Source organism: Pelodiscus sinensis, chromosome 17, assembly GCF_052426305.1.
Source record: "Pelodiscus sinensis isolate ZL-2025 chromosome 17, ASM5242630v1, whole genome shotgun sequence".
NCBI lineage: Eukaryota > Metazoa > Chordata > Testudines > Trionychidae > Pelodiscus > Pelodiscus sinensis.
In genome coordinates this window covers 22,866,906-22,893,360 of record NC_143068.1, presented here as the reverse complement: position 1 = coordinate 22,893,360, position 26,455 = coordinate 22,866,906, and the positions used below count along the sequence as shown (strand labels likewise).

The 26,455-nt window shown below is 40.8% G+C and overlaps 1 protein-coding gene across 1 annotated transcript in view; it reads left to right on the top strand.

Moving 5' to 3' along the window:
- The window catches only part of ARFGEF2 (ARF guanine nucleotide exchange factor 2), a 63,982-nt gene that overhangs the window by 22,957 nt on the left and 14,570 nt on the right, over window positions 1-26,455 (top strand). The window contains exons 9-28 of the mRNA XM_014578138.4: window positions 337-467; window positions 1,213-1,447; window positions 1,701-1,800; window positions 2,112-2,251; window positions 6,660-6,768; window positions 7,876-8,077; window positions 9,663-9,774; window positions 10,347-10,552; window positions 11,559-11,643; window positions 11,745-11,916; window positions 13,992-14,143; window positions 14,639-14,767; window positions 15,409-15,567; window positions 18,423-18,570; window positions 19,779-19,878; window positions 20,630-20,670; window positions 20,759-20,928; window positions 23,173-23,324; window positions 23,466-23,638; window positions 25,588-25,748. Coding sequence (XP_014433624.4) covers window positions 337-467; window positions 1,213-1,447; window positions 1,701-1,800; window positions 2,112-2,251; window positions 6,660-6,768; window positions 7,876-8,077; window positions 9,663-9,774; window positions 10,347-10,552; window positions 11,559-11,643; window positions 11,745-11,916; window positions 13,992-14,143; window positions 14,639-14,767; window positions 15,409-15,567; window positions 18,423-18,570; window positions 19,779-19,878; window positions 20,630-20,670; window positions 20,759-20,928; window positions 23,173-23,324; window positions 23,466-23,638; window positions 25,588-25,748 — 2,877 coding nt within the window. The remainder of the gene's footprint in view (window positions 1-336; window positions 468-1,212; window positions 1,448-1,700; window positions 1,801-2,111; window positions 2,252-6,659; window positions 6,769-7,875; window positions 8,078-9,662; window positions 9,775-10,346; window positions 10,553-11,558; window positions 11,644-11,744; window positions 11,917-13,991; window positions 14,144-14,638; window positions 14,768-15,408; window positions 15,568-18,422; window positions 18,571-19,778; window positions 19,879-20,629; window positions 20,671-20,758; window positions 20,929-23,172; window positions 23,325-23,465; window positions 23,639-25,587; window positions 25,749-26,455) is intronic.

The window sequence follows — 26,455 nt, the reverse complement described above, 5'->3', positions numbered from 1 at the left end:
GATTGCTACACATTAAGTGTTTGTTTGAAATGGAGAAAACAAAATCTAATGTTGTTTATGGAGTATTTTACATTTCTCACTGTAAACAGTCAGTTTTACTTTTGGATGTTCTTGCACCACGACGCTGCTGTGGTTATGAACACTGCAGACAGATGACTTTATATACAAATTCAATTGGAACTTTAAAAATAAATCATTGCTTTTCTGCTAGCTTGTGTAAAGATGGTTTTCCTGACCTTCAGTTTGTGGCTAAGCTTGGCTTATGGTAACTCCTAATTTTTTCACCTTATCAGTTGTTGAAATAAAGATTTGATGTGGTGGTTCTTTACTCATTAGGAAACAGATGTACCTGGATGCCAGTCAGCTGCCAAATTCTCCCATATCCTGCAGAAGGATGCCTTCCTTGTTTTCCGGTCACTGTGCAAGCTTTCGATGAAACCCCTTGGTGATGGACCACCAGATCCCAAGTAATGAAATGAGATTTACTGAGTTCTACTCTCTCCTCTCTAGATAACTGTTTTTAGGAACAAAGGGAATCAGATTGTCTATGTACTTTGTAGTATAGCCTTGTTAATCCTAAACTCCAAGTTATGTCTCTGTGTTTGAATATATTGAGAGAGGTTTTTTTGCATTAAAAGTTCCCTGTATGCAAACCTTTCTGCTTAAGTAAACCAAATAACAAAAGAATGCAGTATTGCAAGAAACCATTATGCAGGAGTTCTTCAGGACACAACAGTAAAAGTTGCCTTTGCTGTAGTGTCTCTGCAGCTCTGTAGACAGAACATGTACTTATTCTGCAGTTTGAATTCTATGCATTATGCAGCCAATAGAATTAACTGACCCCATCCCTGGGGTTGCAAACATCTAATATCAGAGGGGTAGCTGTGTTAGTCTGAATCAGCAAAAGCGGCGAGGAGTCCTGTGGCATCTTATAGACTAACTGAAGTGTTGGAGCATAAGCTTTTGTGGGCAAAGACCCACTTCGTCAGATGCATGTGACATCTAATATTCTCTTGAAGAAGAACTCCAAGGTAAGAAAATTGCTCTTCCCTGGTGTTCTTGGCAGAGACCTCAAGCAAATTATTGAAACGAACGGAGGTAGTGCTCATTTTACTGGGCTCCTGCAGTCACTGTGACTTATGTGCATGCACACGCGTGCGTGTGAGTGAGTAACCTATTTTCTCAACAGTTGTCTTCTGCTGTCTTCCCTAGATCCCATGAGTTGCGTTCTAAGATAGTGTCCCTCCAGCTACTTCTCTCCGTATTGCAGAATGCTGGTGCAGTATTCAGGACCCATGAAATGTTCATCAATGCAATAAAGCAATATCTATGTGTAGCGTTATCAAAAAACGGGGTCTCTTCTGTTCCTGATGTGTTTGAGCTGTCCCTTGCCATCTTTCTCACACTGCTGTCAAATTTTAAGACCCATTTAAAAATGCAGATTGAGGTAAGCATGCTTTATGTTCATTTTTACCTACAAAATGTTCACTCAGTAGTATTTGCTAATGCAAAGCAGAGTACAATACTTCAAAAGTTGCTGCCTCAATTTTGCTTGTTTTGCAAGCTTAAGTACTACTTCCTTTACAAATTGTTCCAAATGAAATTCCTATGTACAAATGAATATACTCATTTAGCATGTTCAAAGATTCTTCAGTAGAAAACTGAAGACATTGTCTCTTTGTTTCATTTGTTGTGCACAGGTGTTTTTCAAAGAGATCTTCCTGAATATTTTGGAGACCTCCTCAAGTTCTTTTGAGCACAAATGGATGGTGATTCAGACTTTGACTAGAATTTGTGCAGGTATTTCATTATAAAAGTTACTTATTCTTCAAAGTGTAGAAATAATGTTCCTTTTGATTTGACAGTAAAATGGAAATACTAAGTCAGCTAATGTAGGATTGGTAGTGGTAGCTTTATAGTGTGTGCCCTTAAAAGAGCACTTGTCTTTTTATTCAAAATATTTTGATCAAGAAATGATACATAAGATAACTGTGCTCTGATACCATCATGATAAGTATGGTTTAAAAACAGACTTGAATTCTTTCCACTTTCTGGTTTTTCTTAAGTTCTAGAACTCTGAATTCTAATACTCTGACTTTCTCATTTTTAAGATGCTCAGTGTGTGGTGGATATTTACGTTAACTACGACTGTGATTTAAATGCTGCTAATATCTTTGAACGCCTTGTGAATGACTTGTCTAAAATTGCTCAGGGAAGGAGTGGGCATGAGTTGGGAATGACACCTTTACAGGTAAGAGCAACAGCAGTAGAGATTATAATATAGTTCTGCTTTTCCTTCAGTGCTGACTCCTTTAAGTAATTAGTTTTTACTTGTAACTGAGTTGCATCTTATACAATTGGTTTTATTAAGTCACCTGTATACTGTCAATGAGAAGGTAGTCCTATTGTTTCATCGCCTAGTGAATTTAGCTGCTTGAATGCCCAAAGATGATGCTAATTATACATGTCCTGGTCACACTTGTTTTGTTGCGGGGGGGGGGGGTTAGCACTTCCATGAGGTGAGGCCTTCTTCATCACTCGTGACTGAATCATCTGACTTCCTTGAGTGGCTTACCCAGAGGGGAGCGATATTCTGGGTTACAGTACTTGAATTGAGTGGAGTCCATGCTTTGACATAAACTCTTGGTCACAAGTTGTGTGGGTTTTTTCCTCCTGTCTCTTAAAATGGTGCTTTCTTAGCCATAAAGAATAATGGGGCATAAAAATTGTTCTTCAGCAAATGCAAAACTATCCTTCCAGTACTAATCCTGTGTGGTGGTAACCTATTCCCAGCTAACGGCAGTGCTGAAAGCAAATTGTAGGGGCCAGTCATTGGCATTCTTCAACCTGGAGCTGAACACACATCTCCAGCCACAGTCACAGATCCGGTAACATTCCCCCACCCTTCTGCCAGTCCCTGCAACCTGTTGGTCAAGGAATGAAATTGACTGAGGACTTATAACTTGATTATCTGCCTGTCAGGGTAATGTAGCTCACTTACCGGGATGCACTATAAACTTTCATTTAGAGAGGGTCTGAATTGTAAATACTTTTGCATCTATTCCTAGTAGTGTTGAGAAAATATTAATGTTTGCAATATTCCTTGCAGTAACAAGGATTGAAAAGTGGTCTGCGATCCAGGGCTTACTATAGAAAGACCTTGTCCAATGTGAATAAAAGGGAGCTAAATCAAAAAAAAAATAAGAATGGCCATACTAGGTCAGATTAAAGGTCCATATAGCCCAGTATCCTGTCTTCCGACAGTGGCCAATGCCAGGTGCCCCAGAGGAAATGAACACAACTAGCAATCAAGTGATCCTACCGTGTCACCCATTCCCAGCTTCTGACAGAGGCTAGAGACACCATTCCTACCCATCCTAGCTAATAACCTAGCTATTGATGGACCTATCCTCCATGAATTTATCTAATTCTTTTTTGAATCCTGGTCTTCACAATGTCCTCTGGCAAAGAGTTCCACAGGTTGAATATGCATTGCGTGAAGAAATACTACTTTTTGTTTGAACCTGCTACCTATTAATTTCATTTGGTGATCCCTAGTTTTTGTGTTATGGGAACAAGTAAATAACTTTTTCTCCCTTATTTACTTTCTCCACTTCTGTCATGATTTTATAGATCTTTCATATTCTTCTCCCCCTCCCTCTAGTTTCTTTTTTTCTAAGATGAAAAGTCCCACTGTATTTAATCTCTCACCAGATGGTAGCCATTCCAAGCCCCTAATAATTTCTTTTGCACTTTTCTGAACTTTTTCCAACGTGAAGCTATATCATCTTTTTTTGAGATGAGACAACCACATCTGCACACAGTAATCAAGATGTGGATGAACCATGGGTTAGGAATATGAATGGTTGCCTGGTAAGCATCACCCTTATCGGGTAGGGATGTAACAAAGTAGTTGACTAAGCCCAGGCTTAGGTAGTTGAGCTGACTACTCACGTATGTCCTGTTCCCCCCCTCTCGCCCCTCCCCCCACTGCCTTTGCAGGAGCAGGTTCTCCCCAGCACCATCTCCATTGTGCTGCCTAACATCCTCCCTCCTCCCACTGCTGCCTCTATCAGAGGGAGGGTTGGGGCTGCTGGTGGCTTGGCAGGCAGCCTGGCTCGCACCAGGTTCGGGGCCAAACCCAGCTGTGGCTCTGCGATTTAAAAGGCAGTAGAAGCCAGGCATCCTGGCCCTCAGCTCCTACTGCATTTTAAGTTGCAGTGCCATGGCAGGGTTTGGTCCTGGACCCAGTGTGAGCCGCAACTGAGCTGGCTGCCTATTGACTAATCGAATAATCGATAGAATTTTTATCTACTACTCGATTAGTTAAATACTCGCTTCTTAACCATCCCTATTATCGGGTGATATTTGCCAGCTAAATGTTAACTTGTGCCCAGGCACAGATTCCTAACATTGTTTGCCTTTTTGACTGCTGCTGCACATTGAGTGGATGTTTTCAGAGAATTATCCACAATGAAACCCTGATCTCACTCTTGAGTGGTAATAGCTATATTAGTCCCCATCATTTTGTACATATTGTTGGTATTATGTTTTCCAGTATGCATTACTTTGCATTTATTAACATTAGAATTCATCTGCTATTTTGTTGCCCAATCGCCTAGTTTTGCGAGATCTTTTTAAAGCTCGTCAATCTGCTTTAGATTTAACTATCTTGAGAGTTTAGTATCATTTGCAAATTTTGCCACCTCACTGTTTTACCCTACTCTGTAGATGATTTATTATCGTTATCTTCAGCTACTGATAAAGTGAAGTTTCCAGGGACCAATGCAGTTACTAAGACTTCAAAGAATGGCCGAAGAGACTAAAGCAAGAATGGTCATCAGGGCAGGACACCACTAGTTATCTCTCTCCATTCTGAAAACTTGCCATTTATCCCTATTCTGTCTGTCTTTTAACCTTTTATTAATCCATGAGAACACCTAGAATCCCTAGAAAAGGAACTTGAAGAACAGCTAGCTAAAAATGCAAAGAATAATAAACAATATTTTGCTAAGAAGTGCTAAACAACCAGTGGCACATTTAGTAGTACCGCAGTTTCACATTTGAGTTCTTTCAGAACTATTGGGTGTATGCCAAGAGTTCAGTTTATCAGTACTGTTCAGTTTATGAATTAGTTCCAAAACCTCCTCTGACGCTTTAATCTGGGATAATTCCTCAGATTTGACACCTAAAAAGAATGGCTCAGGTTTGGGAATCTCCCTCACATGCTCAGCTGTGAAGATGGATGCAAAGAATTAATTTAGTTTCTCTGCAGTGACCTTATCCTTGAGTGCATCTCGATTGCTGGGTGTCCTCACGGGTTGTTCAGCAGGCTTCCTGCTTCAGATGAACTTAAATTTTGTTTTGTTTTGCTATTACTCTTTGAAATTTAGCTAGCAGTAATTCAAGTATCTTTTTAGCCTTCCTAATTATGGTAGTTCTGTAGTCCTGCCCTAATGACCATTCTTGCCTTAGTCTCTTCTGCTACCCTTTGAAGTCTTGGTAACTGCACTGGTTCCACATTACCCATGGAATCACACTTTATCAATAAAGGCAGTCCCCGGGTTACGTACAAGATAGGGACTATAGGTTTGTTCTTAAGTTGAATTTGTATGTAAGTCGGAACTGGCTCCAGATTCATCCGCTGCTGCTGAAACTGACCAGGGGCTGAATTGCTCTGCCCCCAGCTTCCTGGAATCAGCCACTGATCAGTTTCAACAGCGGCTGAATCTCAACCCTGGGACAGAACAGCTGGGCTGCCAGGTAGGTCCCTGCAGGACCAACCCAGCAGCACCCCAGCTGCTCTACCCCAGGGTCCACAACAAAAGCCTGGTCTGCTGGGGGGGGCACTAGCTGTGCCCCCCACCCTCCCAGCAGACTAGGGACACGGGGAGCAAAGCGGCAGCGGCGGCGGGGTGCCGGGCCTCTGAGGCTTTGCTCTGGCAAAGCCTCAGAGGCGCGGGACCTTGCTGTCCCTGCCGCTTAGCTCCCCATGTCCCTGGTCTGCTGGGGGTGGGGGGGGGGCACAGCTAGTGCGCCCCCCCCCCCCCAGCAGACCAGGCTTTTGTTGTGGACCTTGGCAAAGCCTCAGAGGCGCGGGACCCCGCCGCCGCTGCGGCTTTGCTCCCGGTGTCCCTGGTCTGCTGGAGACGGTCCCCAGCAGACCAGGGGCACCCGGAGCAGCTTTTCTCGCCCCGGAGGTCGAAGTGGCGGGACCGCTGCGCTCTGGGCGGTCCCGCTGACTGCGAGCTCCGGGGCGAGAGAGCCCCGTTGGTAAGTGCGGATCTGACATAGGTCGGATCCGCGTTACTCGGGGACTGCCTGTAGTTGCATACAATATGGCTCTCCAATTGAAACTACTAAAACTGTTTCAAGATTAAAAAAAACCAACAAAAAACCCACAAACTGTCACCAAGCTAGCAGTACTGCTGTACATCAGAGCTCTTCTCTAGTACGCGGTGTCTCTAAGGCGTGTTTCTTCTGATTTTACAGTTGTGATTTAACTACAGAGTGGGAAAATGTGTTCACTTGTTCTTTCTGCTTTAGAAGTATTTTTGTCTCAGCACAGAATTTCCGAGATTTAGTGTAGTAGGCCTTCACCGGTCAAGAAAAATGTGATTTAATATTTTCTTTTTTCTTTTTCCCCCCCCTCTCCTCAGGAACTGAGCCTGCGGAAAAAGGGTCTTGAATGTTTGGTTTCTATCTTAAAGTGCATGGTTGAATGGAGTAAAGACCTATATGTGAACCCTAATCATCAGGCCAGTCTTGGTGAGATTTCCTCCCTCCTCCACCTCCCCCCCCCCCCCTCCCCCGCCCCCTCGCAGTAGAAAAATTCATTAAAATGTGGTTCTCAGTATATATCTCACTTTTTATGCAGTTAAACATGCAGACCAAGAAATTCCAAATGGTATTCATAGTATACTTTGTTGCTGCTGTTATAATAGTAGCACTGTGGTGTGTGTGTTTCCATGGGAAACAAATAGCGGTATTTGCCCTAAAGAGCTTGCAATTTAGATAATAGATTTTACAAAACGCTGTGAATGAACAGAATGGGGAAATAGAGAGCACTGGTTACAGAAACAGGATTTTGTGGCTATTTGGATAAGCATACAGTCCTGTTTCTATAACCCATATCCTCTTCCTTCCTGTCTTCCATTCCTGCTGTCAGCCTCAATTCTCAGTAGAACTACCTCTGACATGGCTGTAAACAACTTGAGCCATGGATTTTTTTTTAAACAGCTGGCAAAACTTGTGGAAGCTAAGATGAAAAATACAGTGTACCTGGTAGACTAAGGAATATCAAAGCTCTATGAAAAGTAAAGTGTCTTATCTATGTTAATAAGGATCATTCACAGTGAACACGGGCAAAGATGCCATTTACGTACATTTCTTTTTCTGTTTAAAAGCTGAGGCTTTAAGAATTAAACAGGAGATTGAACAGGATAATTCATATGTGCACTAGTAGTGTCTGTAGGCCCCAGGTATTCCAATAGATTTTTTTTTTAAAGTCACGAGATGGCGCCTTTGTAGTGAGTAGTATGCCAGCTCTCATGCTGATCACCTATGTGTGAAACTGGTACTATTGTAAGTAGCAATAGCTGTTCTTCTTCAGCCTGTACACACTTCTTTACTAGGTGGAGGTGCAAAGAACTTTCCTCCACTCTTCTTCCTCACTGCTTGGGGAAAGTGGTGTGAGACATAAGAGGCTCCTAATGACTGTTTGGTGGCTCTTTGCTGGAGAAAGGGGGGAGGCCTAGTGGGAGGAAAATTGGATAGTTTAAGAGGATTTTTTTTAAATGCTTCTGGGCACACATTGGTTTTTCTCACTATTCATTCTTATTCAGATACTTCTTATACTACTTCACCTACATGCAGGTCCAGATAGGTCTTCAGATCAGGAAATGGGTGAAGGTAAATGTTTGGAGACTGGAAGAAGACGGAGTAGTGTGAGTTCCTTGGATTCAACAGTGTCCTCAGGAATTGGAAGTGTTGGGACCCAGACTGCTGTCCCTGATGATCCTGAGCAGTTTGAAGTCATCAAGCAACAAAAAGAGATAATTGAACACGGGATAGAATTGTAAGTGAATTGGCAGGGAAATAAAAGTTCTTCAGTGCACATGTCTGTTGGATGCATCTTCACTGTTTCTGCTGCAGTTGCTATGTATTATAGGAACTGTGTTTGTTCCATTTTTAGTTTAAAGGGATACTTGTTATGATAAAGGAACAGGGGCAACTAAACATTACACACCCTTCTGAAAACCTTTGATTACTCGTGTCACAAAATAAGTCATGGTGGTCTGACTGTGGCTTACCTGGGTCAGCGAACATTGCCTTCGGGGGGGTAAAAATTGCAGTGTTGATGTTTGGGCTCAGGCTAGAGTCCAGGTTTTGAGACTGACACCCGCCTCCCCCTCCCCACACACATGTGTCAGAGCCCAAGCTGTAACCTGAGCCCAAACATCTACACTATAGTTCTTAGCCCTGCAACTTGAGCCCTGCATTTCTTAGTCATTTAATCTGGGTTGTGAGACTTCACAGCAAAGCTTTTCATTGCACTGTAGCTATCTCCAAAGTCTACTGTCACTAAAAGGATTTGGGGGTAAGAAATAATTGTGTTCACACTATGCTCTTTGACACAACTTTGTGGTGGCCTTCTTTTAGGCCAACTCAACCACAAATGAGGCATCTTTCTGGGGGGGGGGGGGGGAACCCAAGTGATCGTAATTTACAAATTGGTTTTGGACAGATGTAATATCGAAGACTGTTCTTTAATTTTAAAAAATGGTTAGACTTCAGGTTGGCAATGACCCTTTCAGATTGCTATATAGGTTGGACCTCCCTGGTCTGGCACCCTTGGGACCTAACTGGTCCCGAATCAGGCAGTTTGCCAGACCAGGGATGGTCTGTTCTGGCCGTAAGCTGTCAGTCTCCAGGGAGAGTGCAGAGGCTGACAGGCTCCTGGTCAGTCTACCCTCATGGCCACTGGGCTCTCAGCCAGCCCTCTGCTCTTAGCCCCCAGGGCTCTTTGTTATAGGGGCTTTCTGCTCCAGGATGTTGCTGGACCAGAGAGTTTCAACCTGTATTTAAAAAAAAAATTCCTTGCTTGTATTTCTAATAATACATGAAAACTGAATTCTGGAAGGACTTTTTGCCTTTCATGCCATTTCTTACACAGGTACAACCAAGAGAACAAAATGATTGGTCATATTTCATGTTTTATAGTCACTTTACAAAATGTAATACTATATGTTGCTAAGTTTCAAATGCTGTAGAAGAGTGAATTTTTTTAGAAGAAACAAACATGTACACACAGCTTATTAGAATTTTTTACTTTATGAAAAAGCTTCTATTAATAGCATTTGGAAAATTCATGTTTTTTATTAAATCTAAATTGTTTTGACATTCTTTTTTTCTGAAATAGGGGTCTTTGAATATATCACATAAGCCACAGGATGAGATGTCTTGTGTCACCTAATTAATGCATTAACTTTTTTTCAAATGTTCAGACCTCCAACTTCTGATTAAGTACCTTCCTTTTGTTGTAAGGGCTGTGTAGATGCAAGTAAACTTTATGCCCCATGATATCTTAGGAAATTATATCCTGTGTGTAAACTATAGCTTTTCTGCCTCTTTAATTTTTTATATTCTGTCTGTATGAATAGATTTAACAAAAAGCCAAAAAGAGGAATACAATATCTTCAAGAACAGGGAATGCTTGGCACTACAACAGAAGACATTGCACAGTTCCTGCACCAAGATGAACGTCTGTGTTCTGTAAGACTGAATGCTGCATAAGAAATTTGTTTTACAAAGCTATTCCTTCCTTTCTCCCCAGCAATGCCCAGCTGTTGCTGCTTTCATATTTCATTGCCCCCTTTACTCTCCCTTTCTTTTATGATTGGGGATCTAATAAAAGTTCCCCATGTTCTTTTCCCAGGTTAATCTCAAAACACCCACTTACCAACACACCCAATTTACATGCTCCCTCCAGGCCCTTTGCAGAACCTTTCTATTGGCAATGGAAGCTTGGGTAGGATTCCCTTCATGTCTACTTACGCTGCTTTTAGATCAGCCAAAAGAACAAGATGGAGTCTTACTGGTGCTAGTTATTGATGGCATTGACTTCCAAAGATGGTGCTAATGACACTTAATGGAGCATTGTGTCTGTAGAGCAGATGGAACATTCCGTATCCAACAGTGGCTTTGGTTGCCATGAGTAGTATACCAGCCTTATTATGAACTTGACTGCAGTGCCATTGTTATACCAAAAGTTCACTGAAATAAAAGATGGAGAAATTACAGTTATTTTGATGCATAATATTCATAACTATCTCTTTTGTGTTTAGACCCAAGTTGGAGAATTTCTAGGGGAGAGCAATAGGTTTAACAAGGAGGTGATGTATGCCTACGTAGACCAGCTTGATTTCTGTGGGAAAGACTTTGTCTGTGCTCTCCGTATTTTTCTGGAAGGCTTCCGGCTGCCAGGCGAAGCCCAGAAGATTGATAGATTAATGGAGAAGTTTGCAGCTAGATACATTGAATGCAACCAAGGGTAACTTGAAACATATTGGATAAACTTCGGAATAGTCACCTTGTTGGTAGCCTTAGGAAATAAAGTAAGGCTTGACTTGTGGGTGCACCTAAAGGGTGAGGCACCTTGCAGGGGTGTGTGAGGTGGCTGATTTTGCTGCTGCTGTCCTTGCTATCCCTGTTCTATTGCTAAATAGAAAACTCTTGAGATGTTCCTGTAGGCAGCTGCTAAATCATCATGAAGTCGTGGACAGTAGTTTACAGTATTGTCACTTCAAAGAGCGTTTTCTAGCAGATGCATGGGATCTAACCGAGCTAGAATTGCTGAATCTGTACTTAAAGCAGTTAAACAAAATCAGTTTTGTGATCTTTAATTGTTTGTTCGTGGAAGATTAAATATCTGGCTTGATGTGTAATGAGCATTTTCCCACTTGACTTCAGCCAGTAAAGAAATGTGCATGGGTGGGCTAATTTATATACTACTGTAGATTATTTTACTCTAAAACAAATTTGAAGATGCAATTCTTGCTTGAACATTTTCATGCTGTCCACTTAAGAGTCCAGCTTTAATTAATTTCCACTCTCTAAGTCAGTCTCGCATCACTGTTATAATAAAAATGAGTATATTTAGAAAGGAAACTTTGATGTGAGTGGATGATATAGTAGTGGATAGATCTTATTCTAATTACTTGTTGAAAATAGCAGAAGAACATACAAGGATTAGTAATAGCATTTAAAAAAAACCCTTTTCTGTAATCTTGTAACTATATGGCCTTGTCACAAATTCTTCCCATTCCCTTCACTGGCCTTGCTGTAGTTTTCAGAGCACAGCACAGTACAGTAATATGAAAATTAGTTCAGCTACTATTTAAACTTATTTGAATATAAGGCTCAAATGTGAGATTCCTTATCAATTTTCTTTGAGTCGGGTGTGTGTAATGCTTCTTAACTGCATCTCTTCCCTGCACGTGCAGAGATTGCTAGTGAGTAGAGGATCTAGAATTCTAAAACTTGTTTCTCTGTTTCAGGCAAACCCTATTTGCTAGTGCTGACACTGCCTATGTTTTGGCATATTCTATTATAATGCTGACTACAGACCTGCATAGTCCCCAGGTAGGGAAATAGCACTATAGAACAGTTACAAGTGCTTTTCTCTAGAACTTGTGTCAAATTTTGAGAACCTGCATTTTATCCTTATCACTTCTTTTTGACAGGTAAAGAATAAAATGACAAAAGATCAATATATTAAAATGAATCGAGGCATCAATGACAGTAAAGACCTGCCAGAAGAGTATTTGTCCACTATCTATGAAGAAATAGAAGGGAAAAAAATTGCAATGAAAGAGACAAAAGAATATGCAATTACAACTAAATCTACTAAGCCAAGTAAGATTTTAATTAGAAACTCAATAATGGTCTGTGGTTTTTATAGTATCTCATATTCCAGGTTTAACATTGTAAAATGGATTAATTTAGTTTTGCCAGCACTTATGTGATGTACACCAAAGCTATCTGCCGACTCCTTTACCCATTTTTTACATGTGGTTGCTGAAATGTGGCCACTTCCATCTAAGAGCATCTAGATATGAAGATTACTGTAGCTATTTGAAGCAGCAGGGGGACTTGAGAGGCAGAGTGTAATATAATCTAATTTGGAACTTGGCGAGGAAAAAAAAATCTGTCCGTCAACTCCACAGAGTATTATGTAACTATCTCATATTGTGCCATGCTTATCAATGGACTTCATAGTTGAGAGAGACTGATTGCTGTTCCTATGGTGTTTGTAATCTGAGCTTATAACACAAGGGTTAGCAGTTGACAAACATGATCATAAAGTCACTTGAAGTTAGCTGACCTTTCTGTACCTTGAATAGAAGAGGACTTCAGTGGTATGTCATAAGAATGGCCATACTGGGACAGACCAAAGGTTCATCTAACCCCATATCTTGTCCTTTAACAATTGCCAATGCCAGGTGTCCCAGAGGGAATGAACAGAACAGGTAATGTTGCATCCAAAAGATAGCATCTCTAGATGTACTCTTAATAGCATACTGGGAAATTGGTTCTCTTCCCTCAGTCAGCACTAAGTAGTAAATCATTGGTACAACTTCCTTCAGTGCTTACATGCTTTAAGGTGTTTCATTCAGATATTGACTCTCGTTAGCTTGAGAGTGAACTAGGTCACAGCCTAATGTGTTATGGCTACAGGAATAAAGGAACAGCACTGATTATTTTAATAGGCTCTGTCTACATTCCCACTTATGTTAGTATAACTTATGTACTCAAGGATATAGGGGTGAAAAAAATCCTCTGAGCAACACAGGTTATTCTGACAAGTGTTGGTATAAATTGCTTCTCCTGCTGACTTATAGCTACCAGCACTCATTGGGGGTGGATTCATTATGTTGACGAGAGAGCTCTTTCCCATTGTGAGGAGCAGCTACACTAGAGATCTTACAGTGGCACTGCAGCATCAGTGCAGTGGTGCCACTGTAAGCTCTCTAGTGTAGACATAGCCATACAGTCTGTTATGCAATTGTGAGACTAGAAACTGAATTCTTCCGAAGCAGTTTGCACTAATGAAATGACTTATTGAAATTTGGGATGTTAAATCTCAGTTAATTGAATAGTCAATTAACCTCATGAATTCTTATTGGTTACTCAACTATTCTATAGTCCCTGGGGGTGGGGCTGACAGCCAGTGTGCTCCGGCTCCACTCCTGAGGAGCCCCCTTCCACTCCATGCTGCTGCCTCTATTCCAGAGGCAGCAGCACTGGGTGCCAGGTGGGAGTTGGTCCGTGAGGGGAGCCAGTTTAAAAAACAGCTCCCTTTGAGGACCAGCTGCCTGTTGCTCTGCACTGCTGCCTCTGCTACAGAGGCAGAAGCGCGGGGTGGCAGCAGCCCCTGTCCAGGGGGTGGGTCTGAGCTCCCGGACCCAGTGCGAGCTGGAACTGAGCTGAGATGTCTGCCTGCCCACCTGGCTGCTAATATGCTTTAAATGCAGAGCTGCAGCAGGGGTAGGTCCCAAACCCAGCGCAACCTGGGACTGAACCAGGCTGCTGTCAGGGGTGTGTGTGCATGTAGTCTATAGCATTAACAGAGAAGCTTATCAGTTAATCAACTGTACTATTACATCCTTAACTGAAATGTGTGTCTAGATTTTGGTTTTCTGTGAAGCAGGTCATGAAGGGTGTTCGACTGTTAAGGGACGAGTTGTATTTCTACTGTACTAGGAATGTATGGGTTTTCTCACCCAAGGCTTATACTTTATATGAAAGACACAGTTCCATGACAGCATCTTGAATAAATTCAGATGCTTCTGAAGAAGCTTCCATAAATTGAAGTCTCTAGATAAAAATTAAACACATCTGTCTTCAGCATCTGACATCCAGAACTTAATGAATGGAGCCCCATAGCAAAAATGCATATAATGATGCAGGTTTTGTTGTGATCTTCATAGATGTAGCCAATGAGAAGCAGCGGCGGTTATTGTATAACTTGGAGATGGAACAAATGGCGAAAACAGCAAAAGCCCTTATGGAGGCAGTAAGCCATGCAAAGGCTCCTTTCACTAGCGCCACTCACCTGGATCACGTCAGACCCATGTTCAAAGTGAGTGCATGGATTTCTATCATGTACCTTTGCTAGGGCATGTAATCCTCTTTAATCCATAATGTGCTAGGTTGAGAGTGATGAGAACTGAGAGAGAGAGCAGCAGTGCATGATGTGGCTAGAAGTGTTGCCTTCTGCTATGAGTGTGACTGGCTCAGGAATTTGAAGAGAAAAGCTGAAAGTATTGTGGGGAGGAAAACGGGGTGTGTGTGTGTGTGTGTGTGTGTGTGTGTGTGTGTGTGTGTGTGTGTGTGTGTGTGTGTGTGTGTGTGTGTGTGTGTGTGTGTGTGTGTGTGTGTGTGTGTGTGTGTTGAAAGGGGACATCAGTATATTCTAGATGTTGCAGAAAGCTTGTGACTGGTGTTTTGGCACTTCATTACATGACTGGGAGGATACAGTGTTACCATGGGCAGTGTCTGCATTAGCTGCTGCCTTAGGGAGAATCATGATTTGATTGTTATGAAACTAAACTTACAAAGTTTTCCTTTTTGCTAGCTTGTATGGACTCCATTATTGGCAGCTTACAGTGTTGGCCTTCAGAACTGCGATGACACTGAAGTTGCATCTCTGTGTTTGGAAGGAATACGATGTGCAATCCGAATAGCCTGCATCTTTGGAATGCAGGTTTGTCTGTTAGCCATACTATGTCTCGCTCACCGGAGGTCATCGTGGACACTGGCATTTGCAATAATAAAACTATAAAAATGTTAGCTTCCTTCAGCCATGAGTTTGTAACTGAGCTATCTAGTCATTTGAAGCAAGTGAAAATAACTTGCTCTGCTAATCAACACATATAAGGCTCTTTGCAAAACTGTTTTTTGGTTTTAAACTGTCCAAAGCTCTTGATCATAAATAAAGATAATAGTTTTTTATTCTTAATCTTCAAATGCCTGCAACTTCTGGGGCTCCCTTAAAGATTATTTCCTAGTTTCACCAGATCTTCTGTAATGTATTGACTGGGAAGGATCTTACTGTAATTACCATTGCAAAGCCATACTTGGAAGGAAAGTTACCCAAACTTGATGAAGTTGTGAACCTTTTAGGCAGTGGGTACTTTTTCTTTAGCATAGTGATAGAAATGTAGCCGTGTTAGTCTGGTGTAGCTGAAACAAAATACAGGACTATGTAGCACTTTAAAGACTAACAAGATGGTTTAGTTCACCTAATAAACCATCTTGTTAGTCTTTAAAGTGCTACATAGTCCTGTATTTTTTTCTTTAGCAGACATCTCAGTTTGTCTGGTTTTGTTTCTGCTCTCATTCTAGCTTGAACGAGATGCCTATGTGCAAGCCCTTGCTCGATTCTCACTGTTGACTGCTAGCTCCAGCATCACAGAAATGAAACAGAAGAACATAGATACTATCAAGACACTTATTACAGTGGCCCATACAGATGGCAACTACCTTGGGAATTCCTGGCATGAGGTAAAAACCTAAATAGTAAATGGCTTCAGTGTGCACTCGCAGCTTGCAAAACTTTGTTCACTTAGCACTGCTTACTCTTTGCACAGCCCCCAGGATTTGAAACTCCAGCACCATAGAACTCTGCTGCAGTGAAAGGATTTATTCCACAAACTGTACACTGGCATCTCATTTTCACTGTTTAATAAAACTCATTCTAGCCTTTATAACTGTGAAGAGACTTAAACATGAACAGTGTAACCAGCTTTTGCAGACAGCATGAAATACTGTTCACTTGTGAGTGTTAACTTTGAAACCTAATGATGTTTCAAAAGTCAACTGTGCCATTCACTTTCTCAGAAAAATATATGCTTAGTCCATACCTCAAACCTTTCCTTCCAGAAATCTCTACAGTGTGGTTTTTGTCAGTATGTATATTTTTCATATATTGAGAATGGAAATATGAGGGAAGAGTAAAACTGAATTGAATCTGAAAACATACAAAGATTACAGTGACTAAGAGAATGTGAAAATAAAATCAAAAGTTGGGATTTTGTTGGTTTTTTTACTCATCTGGACATTTCTGCACAATTCAGTGGGCATTGCTGCAGAATTTAGGTTCAGTTCACAAGAAAGCATACAGGATCTTGACTAGTTGTACATTTACTCTCTCCAGGGCTCCCCTTTGGTTTTCCTTTAAAACTTGTAGAAAAATTAGTTTTAAGCACCATAAATCTGCCATTGGATGCCATTTCCTCTTAGTCTATTTTTCTCCAGAAATACTAAATATTTCTTTCAACATTCTTTCTAAGGGATCCGCTAAAGGCATAAAATTCACATAATGTTGTGAGTATTACTGCTGTAATGAATTAGTATCCTCTCACACCCCACTGCCCACACAGATTGCTGCAGTCTGTTCCAAAGATCCTGCTTTTTCTCAGCTAGAAGGAAGAAAATTTTAGTGGCAGTGACTGCTAAGATGCAGACTTTGAGAAATTCAGTTCTTCACAAACTCCCCCTTCTTCTCCTACCCCACAATAAATTAATCAGTGTGTCTGCTACAGTCTAGGAAGGAAGGAGTCATGGCTGTCTTCATTTAATTAGGAGGTATTTGGAAATTAGAGACATTATGTGAATAAGAAATGAGTAGAGACTGTATAAATATATAGGTAAACGGATATGAGTTCAGCACTGTCCTCTGCTGGAAAGGATGTCCGTCTAATTGAAGATACTATAGGTACTCTTTTATTGGCTGAACTAAGGGTATGTCTACACTAGCCCCCTAGATCAATCTAGGGAGGCTAATGAGAGAGACCGAAATTGCAAATGAAGCGCGGGATTTAAATACCCCACGCTTGATTTGCCTGTTCGCGGCCGGTCGCCATTTTAGAAATTGACTAGCCCAAAGTAACTACCCGCGTCTACACGCGGCAGTGAAAAGGGATTCCGAAATAAAGCCCCACCTCAAATTAGCTGGTAAACCTCATTGCAGGAGGAATACCTGCTAATTTGAATTAGGGCTTTATTTCGGAATCCCGTTTCACTGCCGCGTGTAGACACGGTATTTAAATCCCGCGCTTCATTTACAATTTCGGTCGCCCTCATTAGCCTCCCTAGATCGATCTAGGGAGCCAGTGTAGAAATACCCTAACAGAATAGTTTCTCTTACTCCTTTAGAATAAGGCCTGTTTTATGAGGAGAAGGCCATAATTTTTGCCTTGATGGCATATGCCAGCATCTGGTATCAGTGTAAATGATTTTTACAACGGCTTCCACTTTGAGTAACACCAACTTGGCATTTAGATATTGAGTCTAGCCGCTTGTTCGTGTTCATGAGCTTATCTAATAAAGTTGGCATCAGAGGGGAGATAGGCTTCCTAGTGCATGGGTGGCTTTGAGAGACTGAGCTAGAACTGAAGTACAGTAATTCCTCATTTAACGCTACAGATAAGTTTCAGAAAATGATCGTATTAAGTGAAAACATGTTATGCGGGGTCAATTTCCCATTGAAAATAATGGAAAAGGTGGGGGTTACGTTTCAAGCGGTGGTGTCTGTTGGAACCGGGACATAAGGTTGGGGGAGAAAGGGGACTGGGTTACAGCAGGGAGGGGAGGTGTTTGGCTTTAGGGAAGGGAAGGAGAGAGGAAGGGGATTGGGTTGGGAGTATGCCCCTATGATGTGTACGCCAGGACCCACACTGCGTCCGGTGAGGGGGGGGTCACCAGGGAACGGTGCAGCGAGCGATGAACCCTCCAATGCTTTGCACGGAGGTGGAAGAAGCCCCGCACAGCTGCTGGCAATGGGCCGGTTGGGGAAATTGTGTTGTTCCGGGATGGTTGCGTAATTCAAAAAACGTTCCCTAAAAACAAAATTGTGCTATCTCAAAAATGTGTTAAGTGGGCATGTGTTAAATGAGGAATTACTGTAAAAGACACCACTTGTCAAACTAAATTGAAAGCATGATCCTACTGTTAACTTGTGGTTGTTTTCAAAATATATTATGGTAATATCATTATAGCTACTATTTGTAGTAATGGAAGCTCACTTATTTATCTGTACGGGGAATAGAAACTATTGGTGAATAAGCCCCATAATATACAGGTTCTTAAACTGCTCCTCTTCATCTCCTGCATCCCGTGGAGGAAACTTGGACTAGTGACAAGAGAATTTTTAAGAGTTGGACTTGAGCTGCCACTGATTCACTGTCCTGAGACAAGTTGCTTTGCCGCGCAGTTGTACGTTAGCAATAATATTTGCCTACATTACAGAAGTGTTGAGATTTTAATGCTGGCAAAATTGTTTGTGAACCTGTAAAGTATCATAAGGTAAAACGTGGTTGTGGTCACTTACATTATTGAAATGTGCCTTTTATTATTAGATCTTGAAATGCATCAGCCAGTTGGAACTAGCACAGCTTATAGGGACTGGGGTTAAAACTCGATATTTATCTGGCTCTGGGCGTGAAAGGGAAGGCAGCATTAAAAGCTATACCTCTGGAGGAGAAGAATTCATGGGCCTGGGATTAGGTAAGATTAATTGTTCTGTCACTTCACAGGCCTGCATTTACAAGTTAATTAAATCTAAAGATTTGTCACTGAGGTAACGAATAATTAATTCCTCTCACGATGCTGGGTCGTATATCTACCTGCTTTTATTTTAACTATGTGGAGACTAGTGTCACTACGTAATTAATGAAAGTGGCCATTACTTCAACTAGCTTGGTAATGATTAAACATCTGAATTCATTCCAGCTTCTATAAATCAGGTTACATGAAATTACTTCATAGACTATCCAGACTAACTGCCTTGTATGAACTTGAGTGTGGTGGTAATTTTGTTACATCAGGTTTAGGATGGCCATAGTCTTGTTACAGACATAAAAGTAGAGACTTTAATTACATTTTTAAATAAAAACATTAAAATTACTGATATCTCTCTGAATTCTAAATTGCTGATACTAACAATTTTTACATGAAATGTGACGATAGTTGGTTTTCAAAGTTAGATATTTCACATTAGTGTATGTTAGGGGTGCAATACTGTAGCTGATTAATAGATTAACCGATAAGCAAAAGCATTATAGGTTAATGCTATAGACTACATGCATTTCCCCTCCTCTTCCATCCCCCCCTTGCCAGTACATTTTTTAGCAGACTGGCCAGCAGCCAGGCTCTGTCCTGGTTTGCACCTGGTCTGGGACCTACCCTTGCTGCAGCTCTGCATTTAAAGTGTATTAGGAGCTAGGCAAGCAGGCAACCTGACTCAGTTCCAACTTGTGCCGGGTCTGGGAGCTCAGGCTTTAGGCATAAATGTCATTCGAGTAATGCATCAGTGGTTACAAAAGATGTAAAGTTAAAGATGATTTGTATCATTAGTGTAATCCTGACAGCCTGGTTTTCTTATACTGTAATGGATACTAGTCACAGAAATTAAGGGTGCAAAATTTTTATTAATTTAAAACCTCTCTATACCCTCCCCCACAAAATCTTCACATGCTCATAGTTTTTTGCTGAAATAATTTTCTGTTTGAGATCACTGCTTTGAGTAGGCCTTCAGTGATCTGGTGCATAATTTCTGACCTGTAGCACCTGTCTTATTATATAAATTGTAAATTCCTTGGGGGCAGGAGCCATCTGACTCCTTGCTCTGTATAAAATTGAACATAAAATTGGTATTTAACTATGAATATTTCATCAGATTAAACATTTGGTTCTGACTGTTTGTTTTATTACAGGTAACTTGGTTGGTGGTGGAGCTGATAAAAGACACATGGCCAGCATTCAGGAGTCTGTGGGTGAGACCAGCTCACAAAGTGTGGTGGTGGCAGTGGACAGGTACTGCACTGCTTTCTTTGTAACAACTTGCAAATCAAGAGTTACACAAATTGTCCTAATTTCCCCCTGCAGAATAAATCTTAACTTAAAACCAGTTGAAATGAAACAGGTTTATGTTCATTCTGAATGATACCAAATCTCCTGGGCTTGATCATGGATTAAAATATTCTGGTGTTTTTCTCTTCAGTCCTGCAGTACTAAGAGGAAAAGACTGTTTCAGTAAACTATCTGGTGTTACTATTGATAGCTGAATGCTTGGAAAAATAAACTTAGGCTAGTGTAGGTGGGCTTGGAGGCTGGCAAGCAGAAAGAAAGTATTCTTAAAACTTTTTGCCTGGAAATACTTTAGTTCAGTGATTCCCAACCTTTTCCACTGTGGGGAGGGATAGCTCAGTGGTTTGAGCATTGGCCTGCTAAACCCAGGGTTGTGAGTTCAATCCTTGCGCCATTTAGCGATTTGGGGCAAAAATTCATCAGGGATGGTACTTGGTCCTGCTGTGAAGGCAGGGGACTGGACTCAATGACCTTGCAAGGTCTCTTCCAGTTCTAGGAGATAGGCAATCTGCAATATAAAATAAAATAAAAAATGGTGGGCCCTATCCTTATTTTTAAACTTTCCATGACCCCCTGCAGTACTGTCATGGACCACTAGGGGGTCTGCAGATCACAGGTTGGGAACTGCTGCTTTAGTTTGTCCTTTATTTTTTTTAAATATAACTTAAATTTTATCATATCTTGATTTGTTCTACAGAATATTTACTGGATCAACACGATTGGATGGAAATGCAATAGGTACGTATGCTGAACATACAAGGAAATGAACTATGTTGCAGTAGAACACCCCCAAACTCATGGTTTGTAATATCTGTTTAATGTTCAGTTGATTTTGTCCGATGGCTGTGTGCTGTTTCCATGGATGAGTTGGCTTCCCCTCACCATCCTCGCATGTTCAGTCTACAGAAGATAGTAGAAATCTCGTATTACAATATGAATCGAATTAGACTGCAGTGGTCAAGGATATGGCAAGTGATTGGAGATCATTTCAATAAGGTAATTCAAAACATAAAGGTTACAGACCATGCCTTTGCAGTAATATTTTTGAATCTAGTTGAAATCCATGCTCATCAGCTTTCCCTTAAGACAGGGGTGGGGAACCTCTAGCCTGTGGTCCGCATCTGGTCCGCATCAAACAATTTAATTTGCCCCTTGGAGGGGCGGGGGGTGTCCAGCAGCTGTGAAACACCTCAGGGAGGTCCTGGGGGCTGCTTTAAAAACTTCCCCCGGTCTCCCTTGCAGTGTGGCTGGATACTTCCAGTTCCTCTCCTGCATGTGGGGGAAGCGCACGCAGGAAATCTGGAGGGAGGGAGAAGCTGCATGTAGTGGCGCCCTTTAGCATTTCAGGAGGTGGCTGCAAAAAAGTCAGGAGCTGCTTTCTAGCCTCTGGCAGCTGCAGAGACTGACAGCAAAACTGCTTTTGCTGGTAAGGTGGTGTGCAGGACCACAAGAGAGGAGAGGGGGAAGGGTGGAATCAGTTTCCAGAATGGGAGTGAAGGGAAGCACCTGAGCCCCTTCTCTGCATGGAGCACCTTTCAGGAGGAAAGGGAGGCCACAGTGAGGCCAGCTTCTTTCCCCCCATCCCCTTCCCTGCATAGGCTGGCTGCAGTAGGGAACAGCATCTGGCAGACTGGAGCCATACGCTGCCAGCAATTTCTCCTTAACAGTTAAGGAGGCATGCCGGACCTGAGGGAGAGGGAATCCCTTGCAGGAGTGGGAGGGCACGGAACCCCTCCCTCCAGTCCCTTCCCTTTAAAAAACAAATTCAGTCATCACGTTAAAATTCAAAATAAAAAGATCATCATACCACAACAGTTTTTGTGCATGCGGTGTTTTTTGGGCTGCCCTGATTGATCTCTGCGAGTTAGTGGCACCTGACCCAAAAAAGATATACTAATGGAATGTCTTGGAGTGTTTTCCTGCTTCAGAGCATCATAAGTTTTGACGTGTTAATCAATATGGATTTAGGTGAGGATACTACATTCTTTACATTTGGGTTGGAGAAGTTCTAAGTCTTTCATATGTGCTTGGCTCTTAATAGAATCTATAGTGTTGGGTCTATAGTATTAGTATTATTTTAAGGAGAAGGGGAAAAGTGTCCTCCTTTTTTGGAAATCATATGTCCTCTCTTTTCATACTTTGTTGCCTCTTTTATTAAGAACATCAGGACATGATTTCTGTTGCTTTCCCCTTCTTTTCTCAACTATTTGGGCATTTTCCTTTCTGAACCAGTAATACCTGGTTAGGTTTTATTTTACAAAATGTGTGTTGACTGAGGGACAGCAACTGTGTGTGTTCCTTATGCTGGTAAGGTGGTGTGCAGGACCATAAGAGAGGAGAGGGGAAGGGGTGGAATCAGTTTCCAGAATGGGAGCGAAGGGTGTTTGGCATGTTTGGATGATTAATTTATTTTTCTCTTGGTAGTCTCTACTGCTAATCTGCTTTTGTACATACTCAAACCAAGCAAGAAAAATGCCCATCTGATTCTCTTCTTTTAAAAATAAAATCCTGAATTCTCAGTTTGTGTCACTAGTACAGGACTTTGTTTGTGTAGTTTGAACATGTGCAAAAGCACATATGTCAACTTCAGGAAAAACATGGTCTAGCCAGAATATCTAGACTATGGACATTAATGTGCAGCAAAAATACCTGGGTAGTTCTAAATGAATCTTCAGCTTAATAAGATTCCTCTGTTCACAATTCATTTGAATGTTTTTAGGCCCCTAAATCCTTGCCAGATTAGGCAACTAAATCATAGTTATCTTCTTCTACTCCCCATAAGATATACTGAATACACATAGCTCCTGTTGAAGTCCATGGCTGTGAGTGGTCAGGATCTCTAGAAAATAATTTGCTCATTATGACCTCTGTTCCTAACTTTAGGCATATAAGCAAAATGTTCATAGCAAGAACAAACCTCAGGCTTGAAGTGTTACCTTATAAAAACTAGAAAAATAGTGAGTCTACAGGGTAACCCTGAGTGTTTGCAAACTCATATGGGCTGACTCTCTAACAAAATTATTTTACATGCCCTAACCTTGATAGTATGGTGGTGTATTCCTTCCCTCTAGTAAACTAATTTCTGGGTTTGTTAGATGGCCTCTATATGTTTGTAAAAAAACATTTAGGTATGTAAAGGTTGAGCCTTGGAAATTAAACTCCCATGGTGGGTTTGTGTGGTAAAGTTCACATTAACTTTTTAAATGTACATAGACACACTTTTTCCTTCTCTGTTATTAGGTTGGATGTAATCCTAATGAAGATGTGGCCATCTTTGCAGTTGATTCATTAAGGCAGCTGTCAATGAAGTTTCTTGAGAAGGGAGAATTAGCCAATTTCCGTTTCCAGAAAGACTTTTTAAGGCCCTTCGAACACATTATGAAGAAAAACAGGTGTGCGTGCACTGAAACTTCTGTCTTGCTTGGTTTTTATGCAGCAACTTACAATATGACCAGGTTTCCTGTGCCCATGTAGGTGGGATGCCCTTTGGTGTAGGCAATGGCAAATAACATGGTGGTTAATTTGTTTTTAAGATCTCCTACCATTCGTGACATGGTAATACGCTGTATTGCTCAGATGGTGAACTCCCAGGCTGGTAACATTCGTTCAGGCTGGAAGAATATCTTTGCAGTATTTCACCAAGCAGCTTCAGACCACGATGGGAATATTGTGGAGTTGGCTTTCCAAACAACGGGACATATAGTTAGTAAGTATTCATTGGAAGAGGGAACAAGTTAACTAACATACTCCATTTCTGTGGCTTGTGCTAGAATGGAGGTCCTGTCTACATAATAAACTCTGTTGTGGTGGAAGAGGTTGTGTTTTTAAATGCCCAAACTGCTCAGAGTATGTAGCTGAGTCTTGCCTGCTGTCTTAGCTCTGACAGTTCTTTGTCATGAAAGACCAAATTGTTGTACAGTGTCTGGTAGTTTATGGCATGATCTGTAAGTATCATACTATATAATCTGAATCCAGTTTGCTATATGAAGTAATTTTAATAGCATATGGTCTCTCAACTCTGTATACTGCATCTGGGAACCTAGATTCATTCTTCAACTATACAGATTTAGTTAGGTACTGTGTCTCTGTTATATCGTTTTCTGCAAAGGCAATGATGGATGCCTTAGAAATGCCATGGATGGCTAGAAGAAAACGTTTTGGTCCAAATGCAAGCTATTCACCAGCCCTTTATCATGATTAAGGCAGCTTAAGACACTCCCCGTTCTTCCTCTGACTTTTCCTGGGCGGGGAATCCTCGAACACCTACAAATGACTTGATTTCAGGGTTGGACTAGATGTTCCATAGTATTTTTCTCCCTCTTTCCCCCTCCAAAGTCAAGTTACATTGTTCATACAATGCAACCTGGCTATGAACACAGTGCTTTATCCAGTCTGACTTTTAAACAGCTTGAGCTGGCGCTGTCTCTGTAACTCATGAAGTATGATATTTCACTTGCTGAGTTGGCTCTGAAAGGCTACTTGGGAAAAGTGGAGTCCTAATTAAAAAGGAGAGACACGGTGTACTCCATCTTTTTAAATGAACAAAATTTATGGATTCTTCTGCATATTAATAGCAATATATACCCTGAAACATATTATTAAATTTTCTCTGTACACTTTTTTGTAAAAGCTGTTCTGTTTTCTTGCTGTGTAAACGCTTTTACAGCAAGGGAGAAATTGACTATCCTAGGTAAAAAGTGAAACTAAATACGTGTCTACACAACAGTCTTAAATTGACCTAAATTAGGTTTATATACAACCAGTGTAGTAATTTATTATGGTAGTTGATTTCCCCACTATCCTCCTCCTGTTGGCAGTTGGACTTGGAGGGAACAGTCATTGATACTACATTGCCCTAACTACCCTGATGTAAGCCCTATGCCTCTAGTGGAGGTAGAGTTATGTCAGGTGTGGTAGGGCACTTACATCAGTGGGAACAAGGCTCTAATTTGTACATTAACATAGTCAGGTGGACAAAAGCTGCCTTATGTTCTTATGTTGACCTAAAAGTGTGGTGTAGACTACAGCCTTTGTATTGTTTATGTTGAAAAGCATTTTGTCTACAAACTAATCAAATAACTTTTTTTGCCAATTTAAATTGATTATGATTGCAACCAAGTTCAAAACTTTAAGACAAATCTGATTTTTATACTGTATCAGTGCTCAGCTTTTGAGCACTAGTCAGTTTTTCTTATGACAAAATCTCAAAGGAGACTTTAGATTATTTGACCTAAACAGGAAAGTTTGTGAATCTTGTATACGAATAGAAGGTTTGAAATATAACTATACATCTGAAGAGCTTTAACAAGAGTATCTGTGGCTTAAAATAAACAGTTTGAACATTTTAATGAGGCTGTGAAATAGTAGTAATCATAAAGGTTTTTTAATATTAATACTATTTACCTGTTGTGTGTGTGTGTGTGTGTGTGTGTGTGTGTGTGTGTGTGTGTGTGTGTGTGTGTGTGTGTGTGTGTACTAAGAAATTGTGATGTGTTGATTCTGTAATACTGTTCCATGTTTAATATTGATAAAATCAAATGGCCAAGTCCTCAGCTAATATAAATTGGTATAGTTTCATTGACTTCGTGGAGTATCTGGTTCAAAAAATCTGATATGGTATTAGTATGTTTAAGACATTTCTCTTTGTTTTCCCAGCCAATATTTTTCAACAGCATTTTCCAGCAGCAATTGATTCATTCCAGGATGCTGTAAAATGTTTATCTGAATTTGCCTGTAATGCAGCATTTCCAGACACCAGCATGGAAGCAATCAGACTTATCCGTTATTGTGCTAAATATGTTTCAGAAAGACCACAGGTATTTTCTGTTCTTGAAATAACTAATAGTTTAAAACTATGATTACTACTGTAACTAAGAATCTGCTCTGAAATGTAGACTTTAGGCTCTTAGGAATGAAGATCATGCTAAAATATTTACACCAAATTAGACACCTGTTCAGGCCTATGAGGACACATAGCATCCTCCGTAGAAAACTGAGAAAACCTTGTCTCAATCGGGTGTGGAAATAGCAGGAGAAAACTGGCGATTGTTGGCCGTTGTAGGTTTTGTTAATAAAAAAAAAAAAAAAAAGCTATGAGTCTTTGATTTAACTCTAATGACTCTTGCAATCTGTGATTTGCATGTCACTTCCTATCCCGTTAGAACTTAATACCAAATCCTTAAGGTATAAATAGCAGTTCTCTTTAAAAGAATCTAAGTCGAAGTTATCTAATTAACATTGTTGGTTAAGTTTGCAAGATTTTCAGGCTCTTCAGTTCTTGCATGTACAAACACAGCATTGATTTGTGAAGTGCTGCATCCACAATCTGTTTGGGTGAGCAATTGTGTATAAAAACATGGGTGCAGTTAAGGAGTCAATTGCAATCTTGTCTCCAGTGTACCAAAAGAACCAAATATTTTAAAACTTAGAATAGGAATAGAATCAGAGGTATCTTTTTATTATTTAGAAATATTAATGGAGGTACTTGTAGAAATGAATAAATTACGGTTAAACTTAGAATAGA